The 19677-nt window shown below is 37.0% G+C and overlaps 1 protein-coding gene across 3 annotated transcripts in view; it reads right to left on the reverse strand.

The window, feature by feature from the left end:
* The window catches only part of LOC147834307 (uncharacterized), an 84849-nt gene that overhangs the window by 59439 nt on the left and 5733 nt on the right, over window positions 1-19677 (reverse strand). Inside the window, exons 2-5 of one of the 3 annotated variants that reach the window (XR_015506391.2) lie at window positions 12406-13067; window positions 4164-4333; window positions 3471-3746; window positions 2002-2582 (exon numbers count right to left, since the gene is read on the reverse strand). Coding sequence is in view for 2 of the 3 variants with exons in the window: in XM_087279767.1 (XP_087135893.1) it covers window positions 4193-4333; window positions 12406-12450 (186 nt within the window). In the remaining variant the exon portion in view is untranslated. Of the gene's footprint in view, window positions 1-2001; window positions 2583-3470; window positions 3747-4163; window positions 4334-12405; window positions 13068-19677 lie in introns of those variants that run through there. The other 2 variants (XM_087279767.1, XM_087279765.1) reach the window with 2 other exon arrangements.

Below are 19677 nucleotides of genomic sequence, written 5' to 3' on the forward strand. Positions count from 1 at the left end.
CCACCTGACCAACCAGAGGACCCAGGGTCCAACTGACCAGTCAGAGCACACAAGGCAACCTGACCGATCAGAGCACCCTAGCTTTTTGACATTTCTATTTTAGAAACCGTTTCTATTTTTGCGACACATGTTTAGCTTGTGTCGCATGTTTTAGTGCACACTTCACATTTTCGCTTTTTTTCGTGACATTTCTATTTTAGAAACCGTTTCTATTTTTGCAACACATGTTTAGCTTGTGTCGCATGTTTTTCGTGCACTTCACATTTTCGATTTTTTTTGTGACATTTCTATTTTAGACACGTTTCTATTTAACGACACATGTTTAGCTTGTGTCGCATGTTTTGCGTGCACTTCACATTTTTAATTTGTTTCGTGACATTTCTATTTTAGACACCGTTTCTATTTAGCGACACATGTTTAGCTTGTGTCGCATGTTTTGCGTGCACTTCACATTTTCGATTTTTTTCGTGACATTTGGATTTTAGACAGTTTCTATTTCTGCGACACATGATTAGCTTGCGTCGCATGTTTTGGTGCACAAGTGACATTTTCGATTTTTTTCGTGACAAGTCTATTTTAGACTCTTTCTTTTTTTGCGACACATGTTTAGCTTGCGTCGCATGTTTTGCGAAGGCACGGTGTAAGGCACTTGACCAGCCAGTGCACACAGCTGCCTCCTGACCAATCAGAGCACCCCAGGCCACCCGGTCGATCAAGAGAGCACATCAGCTTTCAGATTAATCAGCGCACGTACGGCCCATGAAGAGCACATCAGCTTTCAGATTAATAAGCGCACGTACGGCCACCTGACCAACCAAAGGACCCAGGGTCTAACTGACCAGTCAGAGCACACAAGGCAACCTGACCGATCAGAGCACCCTAGCTTTTTGACATTTCTATTTTAGAAACCGTTTCTATTTTTGCGACACATGTTTAGCTTGTGTCGCATGTTTTGGTGCACACTTCACATTTTCGATTTTTTTCGTGACATTTCTATTTTAGAAACCGTTTCTATTTTTGCAACACATGTTTAGCTTGTGTCGCATATTTTTCGTGCACTTCACATTTTCGATTTTTTTTGTGACATTTCTATTTTAGACACCGTTTCTATTTAGCGACACATGTTTAGCTTGTGTCGCATGTTTTGCGTGCACTTAACATTTTCGATTTTTTTTGTGACATTTCGATTTTAGACATCAATTCTATTTCTGCGACACATGTTTAGCTTGCGTCGCATGTTGTGCGTGCACTTCACATTTTCGATTTTTTTAGCGACATTCAGCTTTTAGATATCTTTTCTATTTTTGCGACACATGTTTAGCTTGCGTCGCATGTTTTGCGAAGGCACGGTGTAAGGCACTTGACCAGCCAGTGCACACAGCTGCCTCCTGACCAATCAGAGCACCCCAGGCCACCCGGTCGATCAAGAGAGCACATCAGCTTTCAGATTAATCAGCGCACGTACGGCCCAGGAAGAGCACATCAGCTTTCAGATTAATAAGCGCACGTACGGCCACCTGACCAACCAGAGGACCCAGGGTCCAACTGACCAGTCAGAGCACACAAGGCAACCTGACCGATCAGAGCACCCTAGCTTTTTGACATTTCTATTTTAGAAACCGTTTCTATTTTTGCGACACATGTTTAGCTTGTGTCGCATGTTTTGGTGCACACTTCACATTTTCGCTTTTTTTCGTGACATTTCTATTTTAGAAACCGTTTCTATTTTTGCAACACATGTTTAGCTTGTGTCGCATGTTTTTCGTGCACTTCACATTTTCGATTTTTTTGTGACATTTCTATTTTAGACACGTTTCTATTTAACGACACATGTTTAGCTTGTGTCGCATGTTTTGCGTGCACTTCACATTTTTAATTTGTTTCGTGACATTTCTATTTTAGACACCGTTTCTATTTAGCGACACATGTTTAGCTTGTGTCGCATGTTTTGCGTGCACTTAACATTTTTTATTGTTTTCGTGACATTTTTATTTTAGACACCGTTTCTATTTAACGACACATGTTTAGCTTGTGTCGCATGTTTTGCGTGCACTTCACATTTTCGATTTTTTTCGTGACATTTGGATTTTAGACAGTTTCTATTTCTGCGACACATGATTAGCTTGCGTCGCATGTTTTGGTGCACAAGTGACATTTTCGATTTTTTTCGTGACAAGTCTATTTTAGACTCTTTCTTTTTTTGCGACACATGTTTAGCTTGCGTCGCATGTTTTGCGAAGGCACGGTGTAAGGCACTTGACCAGCCAGTGCACACAGCTGCCTCCTGACCAATCAGAGCACCCCAGGCCACCCGGTCGATCAAGACAGCACATCAGCTTTCAGATTAATCAGCGCACGTACGGCCCATGAAGAGCACATCAGCTTTCAGATTAATAAGCGCACGTACGGCCACCTGACCAACCAGAGGACCCAGGGTCCAACTGACCAGTCAGAGCACACAAGGCAACCTGACCGATCAGAGCACCCTAGCTTTTTGACATTTCTATTTTAGAAACCGTTTCTATTTTTGCGACACATGTTTAGCTTGTGTCGCATGTTTTGGTGCACACTTCACATTTTCGCTTTTTTTCGTGACATTTCTATTTTAGAAACCGTTTCTTTTTTTGCGACACGTTTAGCTTCTGTCGCATATTTTTCGTGCACTTCACATTTTCGATTTTTTTGTGACATTTCTATTTTAGACACCGATTCTATTTAGCGACACATGTTTAGCTTGTGTCGCATGTTTTGCGTGCACTTAACATTTTCGATTTTTTTGTGACATTTCGATTTTAGACATCGTTTCTATTTTTGCGACACATGTTTAGCTTGCATCACATGTTTTGCGAAGGCACGGTGTAAGGCACTTGACCAGCCAGTGCACACAGCTGCCTCCTGACCAATCAGAGCACCCCAGGCCACCCGGTCGATCAAGAGAGCACATCAGCTTTCAGATTAATCAGCGCACGTACGGCCCATGAAGAGCACATCAGCTTTCAGATTAATAAGTGCACGTACGGCCACCTGACCAACCAGAGGACCCAGGGTCCAACTGACCAGTCAGAGGACACAAGGCAACCTGACCGATCAGAGCACCCTAGCTTTTTGACATTTCTATTTTAGAAACCGTTTCTATTTTTGCGACACATGTTTAGCTTGTGTCGCATGTTTTGGTGCACACTTCACATTTTCGATTTTTTTCGTGACATTTCTATTTTAGAAACCGTTTCTATTTAACTACACATGTTTAGCTTGTGTCGCATGTTTTGCGTGCACTTCACATTTTTAATTTGTTTCATGACATTTCTATTTTAGATACCGTTTCTATTTAGCGACACATGTTTAGCTTGTGTCGCATGTTTTGCGTGCACTTAACATATTTTTTTTTTTCGTGACATTTTTATTTTAGACACCGTTTCTATTTAGCGACACATGTTTAGCTTGTGTCGCATGTTTTGCGTGCACTTCACATTTTTAATTTTTTTGTGACATTTCTATTTTAGACACCGTTTCTATTTAGCGACACATGTTTAGCTTGTGTAGCATGTTTTGCGTGCACTCAGCATTTTCGATTTTTTCATGGCATTTCGATTTTAGACAGTTTCTCTTTCTGCGACACGATTAGCTTGCGTCACATGTTTTGCGTGCACTTCACATTTTCGATTTTTTTAGTGACATTTAGATTTTAGAAACCGTTTCTATTTTTGTGACACATGATTAGCTTGCGTCGCATGTTTTGGCGCACACTTGACATTTACGATTTTTTTTGTGACATTTCGATTTTAGACAGTTTCTATGTCTGCGACACATGATTAGCTTGCGTCGCATGTTTTGGTGCACAAGTGACATTTTCGATTTTTTTCATGACAAGTCTATTTTAGACTCTTTCTATTTCTCTTTCTAGACTCTTTCTATTTTAGAAACCGTTTCTATTTTTGCGACACATGTTTAGCTTGTGTCGCATGTTTTTAGTGCACTTCACATTTTCGATTTTTTTCGTGACATTTCTATTTTAGACACCGTTTCTATTTAGCGACACATGTTTAGCTTGCGTCACATGTTTTGCGTGCACTTCACATTTTCGATTTTTTTCATGGCATTTCGATTTTAGACAGTTTCTCTTTCTGCGACACGATTAGCTTGCGTCACATGTTTTGGCGCACACTTGACATTTTCGTTTTTTTTCAGCTACCTGATCAGCGCAATGTGGTTGATAAACTCCAGGTGCTTCTCCTCCTCCAGCTGTGCGATGCTCTGTTTGCTCTTCTGCAGTTTGTGTTGGGTGTTGTCCAGCTTTTACCGCAGCGACTGGTTCTGCCAACACGCTGATGATCTGACAACACAGACATTTGCATTATGTATACATAAAAACTGTATTTCCAGTATAATGGATTTTTTATAATTAATGTCATGATACGATCATCAGCATTTTAAATTCTTTAATGCCTGTTATTTAGATTGTTTTACATTTATATGTATTTACATATCTATTATACTATCTTTGTATGACAATACAAAAAATAAATTTCAGATTGTAAAGGCGTTTATAATGCATTGTCTAATAGCGCGCTAGCAAATTTGATGTTATTCTCTCTTCTCACACAAATTTTCCTTTTTCTGAAAATCTTGATAACACTTGTGTGGAGATTTTCTTATTTCAGCAAATAGGTTTGTAAAAAAAAATATTTCTAATCCATGCCTTCTATGTTTACTTATAAGTGGTGACTTCCGTTACAGGGAAACCTGGAAATGTGAAAAGGTCTTAGTATAATAGATCAACAATTTAATAAATAACATACATATACAATTAAGGGCAAAATTATTCACCCTTCAGTTAAATATTTATTCTTTTTCAAAAAATTTTTAAGTGATTTTAATGGCAAAAGGAAATTTTCACAGTATATCCAATAATATTTTCTCTTCCGGAGAAAGTCTTAGTTGTTTTATTTCAGCTAGAATAAAAGCAGTTTTAATTTTTTTTTTAATTCATTTAAAGGTTAACATTATTAGCCCCTCAAGCAATATTTTTTCAGTCCTCTACAGAACAAATCACAGTTATTCAATGACTTGCCTAATTAACTTAGTTAAGCCTTTAAATGTCACTTAAAGCTGAATACTAGTATATTGAAAAATATCTAGTACAATATGTTCTTTCATCATGAATAATATAAAACAAATGGATTACTAGAAATAAGTTATTAAAACTGTTACGTTAAGAATAGTGTTAAAAATAAAAATTATTTCCTTTAAATGGAAACTGGGGTAAAAATATAAAGGGGGCTAATAATTCATGAGGGTTAAACATTCTGACTTCAAATGTACATACAAACGGAGTCACGTGGGACCGTTGAACAAGATGGAGGGCTGAAGACTAGCTCCGGCTTGACCTCGTTAATTTATTTATTTTTAGTAAGTTAGCACCCCACTGTTAACTATTAGTACAATAGCTCAGCGGTAATTGAATATAAAAAAAGAATTTTGCAATTGCTCGGTTATGACATCCAAGTTTACATCGAAGGCGCGAGCTGCAAAGCAGGGCGCAATGGCGAGTGACGGGCCTGCCGAGATTCGAGAAAAAGACGCTCGATTGGGACACGTTACTACACCACCAGGGTTCGCGGAGTTACAGGCTGCGTTAAAAGCAGCAATGGATGAAATGGCACGATTTAGTGCAAATTTGTCAACTTTGCAGGCAGATGTAACGAGTGTGAAGACTACGCAGTTTCAGATGAAGGCGGACGCGGCCGCCATGGCGCAACGGCTTGACGAGGCAGAGGCTCGAATTGGAGTGCTTGAAGACGAGAACGAGCGCCTGCAACAAATGGCCGAAAAAAGTGCTAAAGACTGTGCAGATCTTCGGGATTCGGTTTCGGATATGGTAAATAGGGAGCGGCGCATGAATCTACGTCTAATAGGACTTAAGGAAAAGTCCGAGAATGGTAATCTGCGGGAATGTGTAAGGCTGATTCTCTCCGAGGCTCTGGATGTGGATATCTCCGAAACGGAGTTACAGCGTGTCCACCGATCTTTGGTTCCAATGCCGGATGAAAACAAGCCCCCTCGCCCCGTTATTATGCGCTTTCACAGTTTTCTGGAAAGAGAGAGGGTTATGGCAGCAGTGAGAATGAAAGTGCGGGAAGGTGGCAGTATCATGTGGAGGAGTTCTAAAATATCGCTGTTTCCTGACATGACGAGAGATGTGGCGGAAAAAAGACGGCGGTTCACAGCGGTCAGAAAGAGGCTTCACGAGCTGGATATCCGTTTTACTCTGGCGTATCCTGCAGTAATACGCTTCACATGGAAAGGACAGCGAGTGAGCTTTGATGATCATAACAAGGCGCTGATGTTATTGTCTGAAAAGGACTGAGGTACGGAAGTTGCTTTCTGGGGACAAAAGTTATGTTATTTGATGCTAAGATAAAAACAAACAGACTAGGTCTGCAACCAATGTAAGGACAAAGGGATCTACAGCAAGTTTGATGGGGTGTTAACATGCGATTTACAAGAACGTTCTGGGGCGGGGTCGACAGGTGGTTCCATCATCAGCGCTTCACTGCTCGTGTATGGGGAGGGGCCTTCTTTTAGTGAAAGGATGTAACTTGGGAGGGTTCAAGGGTTTTAAGTTCTTGAAGTTAATGTTTACAGAGTTCGTTTATGTCTTTTATTTTTACTTTTTTACTTTTGTATGTATGTTTTTTACAGACAGCAAGTGTTTATATATAGTTGGGAGACATGCATGGAACGGCTAAATATTTAAAAATAATATCCTGGAATATAAATGGTTCTCATAATCCAGTTAAAAGAAAAAAATGGTTAGGTTACCTTAAATCTATAGACGTGGACATTGCTTTAATTCAAGAAACGCATATGATGGGTCCAGAGGCTGAAAAACTTAAACGTGACTGGGTGGGACAGGTGTTTCATAATTCATATAATAGTAAGAGGAATGGGGTAGCAATATTAGTGCATAAGAGGGTAAATTTTGTCATGATTAAACAAAAGAAGGATGAGGAGGGGAGATTTATATGGTTGGAAGCCATGGTTGATGGGCAAAAAGTTAATATTTGCAATATTTATGCTCCAAATAAGGAGGATAGTGTATTTTTTCATATGGTTAATAAGATGATTGGGGGACAAGCAGGTAATCAGTTAATAATTGCAGGTGATTTTAATCAGGTGCAAGATGCCTATCTGGATAGAACAACCTACCATAAAAATATGCCCAGAGACAGATTAGCTATACAATTAATGATGAAAGATTTGGGGTTGGTGGACATATGGAGGCTTGTCAATCCTAGAGAGAGAAAGTATACCTTCTTTTCACATAATCATAAATCTTACTCAAGAATAGATTACTTTTTGGTTTCTGGTGATTTAGTAGAGTCAGTAGTAGACTGTAAGATAGGCGTGATTGCTTTGTCAGATCACGCACCAGTGGAGATGACATTAGACACTAAATCTAAGACAATAAAACAAAACAGATGGAGATTCAATATATCCTTGCTTCAGGACTTAAATTTTAGTACAAAATTGGGAGCTGACTTAAAGGAATTTTTCGAGATTAATGTTGGTACCACAGAGAGGCTGGGAACGGTATGGGAAGCATCAAAAGCTTATGTCAGGGGTAACGTAATACAATATGCTAGCTTGGTAAAAAGACTTGACAAGGAAAAAGTTAAGGACATTGAGGCCAGAATTAAAGTTTTAGACAGGCAATTATCACTAAAGTTTTCAGATAATATTTTAAAACAAGTCTGCGATCTGAAATATCAGCTTAATGATATTTACAATAGAAAAGCAGAGTATGCAATGTTTAGGATGCGCACAGCTTTCTATGAAAGTGGAGAAAAGGCTGATAAATTGTTAGCAAGGCAATTGAAACAAAAGGATGCTAGTTTCTTAATTTCAGCTATCAAAAATGAAAAAGATGAAGTGGTGACTGCAAACATGGATATTAATAAGGTCTTTGAAAAGTTTTATAGTAAACTATATGAGGCAGAGTCATCCCCAGACTGTACTAAATATAGAGATTTTTTCTCCAAAATTACACTTCCCACCTTGTCCTCAGACCAGCTTGAGATGTTGGATGCACCAATAGAAGAATCTGAAATTAGGGCTGCGATAATGTCAATGAAGGCCGCTAAGTCACCAGGTTTAGATGGCTTTCCTGCCGAATACTATAAGAAGTACATTGACATTGTTGCACCAATATTGGAAGGGGTGTATAAGGAAACCTTGTTACTGGAGCAGATGCCCCCAACATTTAATGATGCGCTAATTACGTTAATTCTTAAAAAGGATAAGGATCTTTATGATCCTGGGAGTTATAGACCAGTTAGTTTAGAAAATGTTGATTGTAAAATTTTATCTAAAGTATTAGCATTGAGGTTGGAGGGCATTTTATCCAATATCGTACATAGCGACCAGGTAGGTTTTATAAAAGGGAGATCTTCTTCTGATAATCTTCGGTCACTACTTCATCTCATCTGGCAAAGCCGCAATGAGAATGATCCAGTTGCTGCTTTTTCATTAGATGCGATGAAGGCATTTGATAGAGTAGAATGGGGCTATTTAACTTATACGTTGCAAATGTTTGGCTTTGGGCCAACTTTTCTTAAGTGGGTCAAGGTGCTATATTCCGCCCCACGTGCAGCCGTTCTTACAAATGGCATTATCTCCCCTTTCTTTAAATTAAAGCGAGGCACCAGGCAAGGGGACCCCCTGTCTCCTTTGCTTTTTACTTTGTTTCTGGAGCCCTTAGCAGTTGCAATTAGGAATGACATAAGAGTGAATGGTGTCCAGTTAGGAGAGAGGGAATATAAGTGTTTTTTATATGCTGATGATATTCTTCTTTTGCTTTCAAATCCAAGGACATCTATACCTCCTATGATGGATACTATCGAACGTTTTTCTCAAATATCTGGTTACAAAGTTAATTGGGTGAAATCTGAGGTAATGCCAGTGTCTGTGGGATGTTCGTTGGCTGATGTGAGCGCTTTCTCCTTTAAATGGATACCAACTGGGATGAAGTATTTAGGTGTTAGGCTCTCAAGGGACTTGTATGATGTTGTTCAGATGAATATAACCCCTATGCTTCAAAATGTTAGAACAAACTTTGATAAATGGAAAGTGTTAAATTTGTCTTTGTGGGGGAAGGTTAATGCAATTAAAATGATGGTATCATCAAAGATTAATTATATCTCTATGATGATCCCTTTGGAGTTTCCTGAATCCATCTTTAAGCAATACAATCAACTAGTTAGGGACTTTCTGTGGGAAGGGAAGAAGCCCAGAATAAGTATGAAAAATATGTTTACCACTAGAATAAAGGGGGGTTTGGCATTACCAAATATAGAGCTTTATAATACTGCATTTGAGATTATTAAAATATGTAAACATTGGTCAGGTGATAATGTAGAGGGTATAAGTTGGATCGAAATAGAGAAAACGCTAACTTTCCCATTCAGGGTTATTGATGCTTTATCTCAGAAATCTTTATCTTATATTAGGAATGGGGAAGTTAACCCTATACTGGAACACTCTCAGCAGGTCTGGAAAAAAATACATAAGATATTTAATTTGTCCCATCATAAACAAGGCTATTCTTCATTATGGAATAACCCTGCTATTAAGATAGGAAAAAAAACAGTCTATTGGAAAGATTGGTGTAAAAAAGGTCTGAAAACAGTTGATGATCTATATGGACAAGGCGCACTGTATTCATTTCAGGAATTGAAAGACAAATTCAATCTAGTAGATAAAGGGGATTTCTGGAAATATATACAGCTGCATAGTAGTATAAAAACTGTGGGATTTAAGCCAGGAGCAGAAGAAACTGTTTTATTAGGGTTTCTAAATATGCCAAAGTCGATGCAAACCACATCTTTTGTCTATAAGATTGCTGCAAACAACATGTATGGAAAAAGTGATCATTTAAGAATTATCTGGGAGAAAGACCTGGAGGTGGAATTTGAAGAGGGTGAATGGGAGGCAGTAGTTTCTGGTATAGGTGCTACTGTGAGAGATGTTAGGAGTAAACTCATACATTACAAGATAATTAATCGATATTACTGGACACCAGTAAGACTGTATAGGATAGGATTAATGGAAAATAACCACTGTTGGAAATGTGGTCAGTCTGTGGGCACTTTTTTACATTTAACGTGGAGCTGTCATTTGGTGGCTCCATTCTGGACAAGAGTTATTCAAAACCTTGAGAAATGGCTGGGACAACCTTTACCTTATTCTCCAAGAGTCTGTCTTCTTGGTGATACATCGATTTTACAGAACGGAATATCTAAAACACAGGCTGGACTAGTCGTCGCAGGATGTATTATTGCTGTGAGACTGGTGCTGCGAAATTGGAAGAACTCAGATACTCCCTCATTTAAAGATTGGATTGAACTAATGACTTCTACTGCATCATATGAACGTATGTTGGCAAGACTTCAGGATTCCACCCATACCTTTAATCAGAAATGGGGTAGCTTTTTGCAATATTTGGAGAGCACATAAAAAGAAACTTGAAAAGTTGTCAATTTGACTGTCTGTTATATGGTTTTGTACTATTTTATATTTGTTATATTTTTTGTTTTGTTATTATTTTTATTATAATTTGTTTACATTATTTCTCGAATGTTGATTTTGTATTGTAAATTTTATGTTGTGTGGGTGTAAAAATTCAAAATAAATAAAAAAGTTCAATTACAAAAAAAAAAAAAAAATGTACATACAAACATACATGCATATGCAGTTAGGTCCATAAATATTTGAACATCGACACAGTTCTAACAGTTTTGGCTTAAACCGCAACACGATCGATTTAAAGTGAAACAAACAAGATGTGCTTTAACTGCAGACTGTCAGCTTTAATTTGAGGGTATTCACACCCAAATTAGGTAAACGCTGTGGGAATTACATCAGCTTGCATATGTGCCTCCTACTGGTTAAGGCAGCGGTCGCGTCATTTAAAAAATTTCTTAGCAGTGGACAGTTAGGAGAATTATCATGTCACCTTAGCTCATTTTATTCCCTAGCTCAGTGGTTCTCAACAATCAATATTAAATCAATTGGTCCCAGCCTGCACAAAAAAAAATTATTAATTACTTCCATTTTATTCATTATCCAAGTCTGAACGGTCTTTTATTTTGAAAAGTCTTTTATTTAAAAAATGACCGTATTCTCTTGCTTACACCTTGGTCACTTGAGCGTCCAAATGTAACCCACTAGCACCAATGTGAGTAAAAATTAGACCTCTTTAGAAAGTTTCTTTGCTAAGGGGGCCCAGTGAAGGACCCACAAACTGCCAAGGAATGGATTTGCAAGCCATTTGTCAAAAAAAAAATCAGGTGAACGCACCATGTCTTTGCAAGAAGATTAACTGATGGAGATCGCAAATGACAGCGGCCTTTTAGGGGCAGTTCTCATGTTGCGCATTTCTAGAGTTTGCAAAAGTTTGTTGTTTCCAATGGAGGTGCGCGCCATGCCAATGAATCCCGCAAGCGCACCACGAGTCACTTAACAAGAATTGACCAACCAGCTTCAGCTTGTTTCAAATATTTACATTTTGGTAAGACTCATTTTGTCAGACAAACACAGAACACACAAACACTGCAGTGCTTTGTAATTTTATCCATAAATAAAACTTGTATCAGAGCAATAGCAATGTTTTGTCTTGTTAAAAGGAGTTATTAACCTGTTATTTACTACATGGTGCGAGGCTAAAATATCAATATTAATCTTAATACAAAAATATTGATGTCAATATTTAATTAATCCAATTATAACTACATATAACGATGCCCCGTGTGAGGCTAAAATATCAATATTAATATCAAAACCAAAATATTGACATTAATATTTGTTATAAATCCTATTATCACTACACAGTTGCAGTAGAGGCCTGGCAGAACACCACCAGGAATGAAACCCAGCGTCTGGTGATGTCTATGCATTGCAGACTTCAGGCTATAATTGACTGCGAAGGACTTGCAATCAAGTACTAATAAGTTAAAGTTTGGTTTATGATAATTATTCTGTCCAATTACTTTTGGTCCCTTAAAAAGTGGGAGGCATGTGCAAACTGATATATTTCCTACAGCGTTCAACTGATTTGGAAGCAAATACTGTTCTATTAAAGCTGTCTATCTGCAGTTAAAGAACATCCTGCTCATTTCATTTTAAATCCATGTGTTAGTGTATAGAGCCAAAAAGGTTGTGTTTATGTTCAAATATTTATGGACATAACTGTATATTGGATTTATGGATGGGCCCAAAAATAGACAAGTAATTGTCAATGCAAAATTTTATGAGAAGTGCATAATCACACTTATTTCTTACTGAATTAATCATCAGCCAAAATTCATAATCATGAGAGCACTGTGTGTATGTGCGCATTTGTTTTACCCGTGCTTCTCCCAGGCCCAGCTCAATGTCCTCCAGGTTCTCCATCAACAGTCTGGATTTCTCCTGTGCTCCTGTTTCCGCTGTGCTTCTCCCAGGCCCAGCTCAGTGTCCTCCATGTCCTCCAGCAGCAGTGTGGATTTCTCCTGCGCTCCTGTTTCCGCTGTGCTTCTCCCAGGCCCAGCTCAGTGTCCTCCTCAATGTCCTCCAGCAGCAATGTGGATTTCTCCTGCGCTCCTGTTTCCGCTGTGCTTCTCCCAGGCCCAGCTCAATGTCCTCCTCCTGGTCCTCCAGCAGCAGTCTGGATTCCTCCTGTGCTCCTGTTTCCGCTGTGCCTCTCCCAGGCCCAGCTCAATGTCCTCCTCCAGGTCCTCCAGCAGCAGTCTGGATTCCTCCTGTGCTCCTGTTTCCGCTGTGCCTCTCCCAGGCCCAGCTCAGTGTCCTCCTCCATGCCCTCTAGCAGCAGTGTGGATTTCTCCTGCGCTCCAGCTGGTTGACTGCAGTCCAGAATGGTTATGAGGAGTTGAGCATGTTCCCCTGGCAGTGTCTCCAAATCGATCACCAATTTAGTGTTGTAGTCAGCATGATTTCACCCTGCATCATCCACTCCAGAGCCTCGTCATGGGGGTAAACCATCGTGGACATCACCCAATGAAACACACCTGCTGAGAAAAAAAAACACAAACCAATTAACATCATGCCATCTTACAGAGCTCAACATAAATAAAATGAACTACTTTGAGCTTAACAAAATAATAAAACTTTAACAAGTTTGAAAAAAAAAAAAAAAACAGGATGAATAAATGACTGTTTTCATTTTGGGGTAAATTGTCCCTTTAACCCTTGTTGACTGTTCAAATTAACTAGCCTTTCATTAGGTTTTTGCCCCATTGACTTCCACTAAAACCACACTTTTTGATTGCAAAGTAGGGCTGCACGACATTGGAAAAAAAAAATCGGACATTTAGTTTTTCTGCGATAAATATTGCAATATGTTTGCTACAAAACTTAAAAAAGACTATTTGAAAAAAAAGTGTATTAATTTAAATTGATTGGAATAATTCTCTAGTGAAGGTAATTATAGTTAAATTTTAATAAACAAATTGCAAGCAAAGATAAGATAGGCAAGTGATGGATAAGTGTAATAAACTTTCTGGGCAGTCAAATAGTATTCAGGTATATGGTTTAAAAAAAAGAAAAAGTAAAATAACACCACAAGCCTGAACTGTATAAATTCAGTCAAATACAAGGTTACAAATAGAAAACTTTGTGACTTTCAACAAAAATTTTTTGCATATCCGCAATAGTCACAAAGCAGGATCTGCAATGTCAAATTGAGATTATAGTTGAGTAGGAGTTCAAAACATACATGCCTGTGCAGTAATTGCAAGGTTTAACCAGAAATATACTTATAAAAGTATCATTTGTTTTAAGGACTCTGAGCGTGTACCCATATCAAGACAGTTTAAAGCATTCAGGCACAAAAAATTAACATTTTACAAACTTCAAGAAAGATTAATATTATTTAGAAACAGTATATATACTATCAATAATAATGAGTGTTTTTATTTCACATTTAATTATTCAATTTGTTTTACCTGAATACTATTAGACTCCCTGAAAAACTATAAAGCATTTTTTTTCATTTGTAACTGCTTTAATGTATTTATCATGTGATTGTTTATTATATTTTATGCAGATGTGCTCCACTACAAAATCATCCTATTGCCATCAGAAATTATCCTAAAATTATGAATTCTTTCCAAATAGAGCTTTTCATTTCACCTGTTAAAACTCTACTCAATATCGCCATATGTATCGCAGAAAAATAAAATGTTGCAATGTCAGTTTTTTCCAATATCGTGCAGCCCTACACAGTGCACTGGAAAATAGAACATTGCAATATTTTTTATTCTTTAATAAATATTCACTAAATATTTCACCAGATGACATGAATATCTCTACTTTGAAAGAATTAATCATTTTCGACTGATTGGGATGATTCTGTGAAGTGCATCTGCATAAAATATAATAAACTATCTACAAGCACAGATCAATACAATAAAAAAATATACAATTGAAATAACGGTTTATCCTTTTGCAAGTCTTAGAGTATTCAGGTACAGTAATTGATTCAGTAATTTTCCTTCGGCTTAGTTCCTTATTTATTAGGGGTCGCCACAGAGGAATTGTTACAGCCACAACTATAACACAAATGATGGGGAAAAAACTAATGGATCGGTCTAGAAAAAATTAAGATAAACACAAAAATAATAAGTATGGAAGGAATCGCAACAAAACTAAGGCTGAACATAAGGCAAGGCAAGTTTATTTATATAGCACATTTCATACACAGTGGCAATTCAAAGTGCTTTACATAAACAGGAATAAAAAAGACAAGTTTAGGAACATAAAATGCAGACAATAAAAATGATTAAAAACAGATAAAAACAAATTAAAATGAGTTAAAATAGGTTATAAAAGAATGAAAAAGAAAACGAAAAACATAATAGTGCAATCTGTCGGACGTAGCACAGTGCTCATAAAGCAAAGGCACAGCTAAAAAAAGGGAGCACAACTTTACATCTGGAGGGCCGCTCAAGTCCCCACCTTCAAAGTGCTGCAGCGTCAATAATCTGCAGATGCAAAGAAACCTACTTAAAACAAAATGGGTACAAAATTGTAGAAGGTGACAAAATAGCAAAAATAAATAAACAAATACATGGACATGTAACAGGAATGAACAGCCAACTATTCCAGCATATGTTTACGCATATATTGCACCATTACTGGGAAACACCCATCCATTCACACATATATACACTCGATTTAGTTTATTCAATTCACCTTATAGCACACATGTTTGGAATGTGGGGGAAACCAAAGCACCATGGAGGAAACCCACACCAACATGGGGAGAACATGTAAACTCCACATAGAAATGGCAACTGACCCAGCAGAGACTAGAACCAGCAACCTTCTTGCTGTGAGGCAAAGTTGCCAACCACTAAGCCACCAGGTACTGTAATTAAATAATAAAAATTCTATAAAATTAATCAAAATTAATAAAGTTACAAACAGTAAAATCTCTTATGCTTAAATCTGTTTAAAATCATTAGTCACAGGCCTCAAAAAACATGTGAAAATGAAAAATGATCACCCAGGCTCAACATTGTATATCCTGCGATGTGACTATTGCAAATGACCATATTGAGATATCGATGCTGAAACACTATATTGTGCAGCCCTAGTACTGTATTTGCACAGAAAGGATAACCATAATTCTTTAAACATGTTTTGAAACTTATGTGTGGAAAATAAAAAATGTAAAAATGAAAATAATCCAAAAACTGCAACAGCATTTCAGCAAACAAGTTGAATCTGACGTATAAAAAAATTGAAAAATTACTTGAAAAATCTAATACAACTGAGAAATCGCAATAAATAAAGTATATAAAGTTTTTTACAGGCACGACAAATGTGAAAAGATATAAAAACTGAAGTATATCAATAAATGAAGACTTAAAAAGTGAGCATTAATAAATATGACAAAAATAACAAGAAAATACTAAAAGATCACCTTAAAAAACACTGCCAATAAAAAGTAAACAATTATATTGTGTCATGGATTTACAATCAAAAATGCTTTTATAATGGAAGTCAATGGGGCAAAAGAAAAACACCAACATACTGATTGTTGAGTTTGTGAAAAATTCAAGAGCATTTACATAAAATATACATGTCAAAATAAAATGTAACTAAAAATCATAGCATTTGCTGAGAAACAGATGAAATTGTGGCCAAATAAATCCTAAAAATTACCACAGAGTGGATGAAAACATCCCCAACAGCACACAATGTTTAAGTCTATAATAAGCTTTCAGGCCATAAGCTTTCAGGCTATCAATGCAGACTCCAGTTACTAAAAACAGCCTGGAAAAATCAGGAGGAACCTGGAGAAATCAATCATGGTGACCTGCAACATCACATCATCAATTTAGGAAAGATTGGTTTTATTTTCGCACATTCAGACTTTCTCCTTAAATTCATTTCAGAAAAGTATTACTTGCAAACTCTAAATAGTGAAATCACATTATCAGGCAATGACTATCAATGTACATTTCTCACAGTCAAACAAGTAGTGCTAATGTTGTTTTGAAGTAATACTTGCATGTGATTACTTCATGGTAAACAATATAGGGAGCATGTCAGAAGTTGTCACTGAATGAATGTGCAAATATAAAACCAACTTTACCTCAATATTGAAGTGTGCAAAGATTTCTCTTACACATACTCTCTCTCACACTCCATAAACAAAAAAAAATTAAGGTTAAATGCAGTGTCACTGATGACAAATTTGACCTGTTCTGAGCAGAGAAAAGCACCAACAATAAAGAATACATGATTATATGGTGTCATGGCTTTACAATCAAATAATACTTTTCTACTGGAGGTTAATGGGGCAAAAAAAAAAAACATGAAAAGCCACCAACATAACAAAATAGTAGACAATTTGCCCAGACTGTATTGTTGAGTTTGTGAAAAATTCAAGAGCGTCTTTCTAAATCATGTCAAAAAAGATGTAAATAAAAATCATAGCATTTGCTGAAACACAAAAATTTTGGCCAAAGATATCCTAAAAATTCCCTCAGAGTGGATGAAAACCTACCAACAGCACACAAAGTTTAAGTCTATATTCTACTACATAATAAGCCTTCAGGCCATAAGCTTTCAGGCTATTAATGCAGACTCCAGTTACTAACAACTGCCTGGAAAAATCAGGAGGAATCTGGAAAAATCCATCAAGGTGACCTTTAACATCACATCATCAATTTAGGAAAGATTGGTTTTATTCTCGCACATTCAGACTTTCTCCTTAATTTCATTTCAGAAAAGTATTACTTGCAAAATATAAATAGCGAAATCACATTATCAGGCAATGACTATGATTGTACAACATGGTTTACAGCCAAATAAGTAGTGCTAATGTTGTTTTAAAGTCATACTTGCATTTGATTTCAGACTGAATATTCAAATTACCATGGTAAACAATATAGGGAGCATGTCAGAAGTTGCCAATGAATGAATGTGTGAATTTAAAACCAACTTTACCTCAATATTGAAGTGTGCAAAGATCTCTCTTACACATACTCTCTCACACACACACTCCATATAAAAGACAGAAACTAAGCTTGCACTGTAACTGATCAGAAGTTTGACCTGTTCCAAGCAGGGAAAAACACCAACAAAGAATGCACGATTATATTGTGTCATGGCTTTACAATCCAAAAATACTTTTCTACTGGATGTTGATGGGGCAAAAAAAAAAAAAAGAAAAGAAAAGCCACCAACATAACAAAATGGAAGTCAATTTGCCCAGACCATATTGCTGAGTTTGTGAAAAATACAAGAGCATTTTTCTAAAATATACATATCAAAGTAAAATTTGTCACTAAAAATCATTGCATTTGCTAAGGAACAGAGAAAACTGTGGCCAAATATATCCTAAAAACCACTCCAGAGTGGATGAAAACCTCCCCAACAGCACACAAAGTTTAAGTCTACATATATTCTACTACATAATAAGCCTTCAGGCCATAAGTATTCAGGCTATCAAGGCAGACTCCACAGTGACTAACAAAAGCCTGGAAAAACGAGGAGAAATCTGGAAAAATCCATCAAGGTGACGTGCAACATCACATCATCAATTTAGGACAGATTGGTTTTATTTTTGCGCATTCAGACATTCTCCTTAATTTCATTTCAGAAAAGTATTGTTTGCAAACTCTAAATGGGGATCACATTATCAGTGAATGACTAAAGCTGCTTTTCCACTATCGTGCCAAACCGTTCTAAGAACACTTCGGTACGGTTACGGTTGTTTCTCCACTTGAGCCTGGAACGGCGCGGCACGATTACAAACCGTTTTCAGCCCGGAATTCTCGGCACGGTTAGACAACCGTGCTGAACTGTGCTGACAGATTCTGTGTGTTGACGTCGCGACTCGGTTGCTAAGCTACCACAGCTGGCTCAGCAGAAGCGCGCTAGTCATCAGACATCCTCAATAAACTACAGTGCATTTAATATAAAATAATGATCCAGGTCTAAACGATACAGTTTGAAAAGGGTTTTAAAACCATAGAGCATCCCTGGCAGAGAAGTGAATAACTCACCACATTCTAACGAAGATATTTTATTAATTTTAAAGTTATTATTTTATTGTCTTGAATACAGACCTACTTCGCCTGCGTGAATGTGAGTTTATTGCACGCAGCGCTGTATTTCACAGCACAAAACTCGCTCTGATTCGGGAGAGACATGACAGCGACTTGCGCTGCTGACTTTTTTTTCCTGCTGCGCATCGAATAAAGCGAATAAAGTCACGCTTTGCATCGTCGATGTCCAAATTCCACAACAACATCACTATATCCATGGAACACGAACTTGCAGACTCTTTTAACAACGAGGAAATAATTGCACTTTTTAATTCAAAGCCAGGACAGCTTGTTAATACCGGCGAGACCACCTGAAGGACGGCGTGTTCGTGTTGTAATGTCGGCCGTTCAAAAGACATTGCTTGAAAGCTTTACGGAGCGGCACTGTAACTGTCCAAGGTACTGTTGTATGATTTATATTATAGCATATGCACTAATAAACAAGTCAAAAGAATGAATGAATTAAATAAATATGGATTCTTAAATGTCAGTATTGCTTTTACTCAAAAAATATCAATACGTTTTGACAAATGTTTTATAAAAACAAAATGAGCAATTTTCATCATTTCAGCTATAGGCAATTATATGATTCAGTTATACATAAGTTATATGACATTTATGAGGCATGTAACATGTTTCTGTGTGTTTTTTTTTTTGTGGTGATCTTTAATATAGCTACGCAAATATTTTCTAAAACGTCTAGCAATATTTCGCCTACAGCTTGTTAGTTAATAATGAACACAAAAATAATTATAAAAATAAAAATAAAATGATCAAAATAAAAAGATAATAAAGCAGCATTTTAGTGCTTTATATGCTTTAAATCCTGCAATATATGTGTTGTTTCATATTCGTTTTTTTCACTTGCTGCATTCGTTATTTAATGTTTGAATAGTAAAACAAATAACAGCCATCGCTTAAATGGTTTCATTTTACTATCAAAATGTAGTATATTTTATATCATTATCAACTTTTGATATAAATACGCAGTGTAATTTAATTAATTGTTAAAAATGAAATAATTTATGTGCTGTGTTTTTATTAGTGAAAGTGCCCGCTC

Source organism: Danio rerio, chromosome 13 (genome assembly GCF_052040795.2).
Source record: "Danio rerio strain M-AB ecotype USA chromosome 13, GRCz13ab, whole genome shotgun sequence".
Lineage (NCBI taxonomy): Eukaryota > Metazoa > Chordata > Actinopteri > Cypriniformes > Danionidae > Danio > Danio rerio.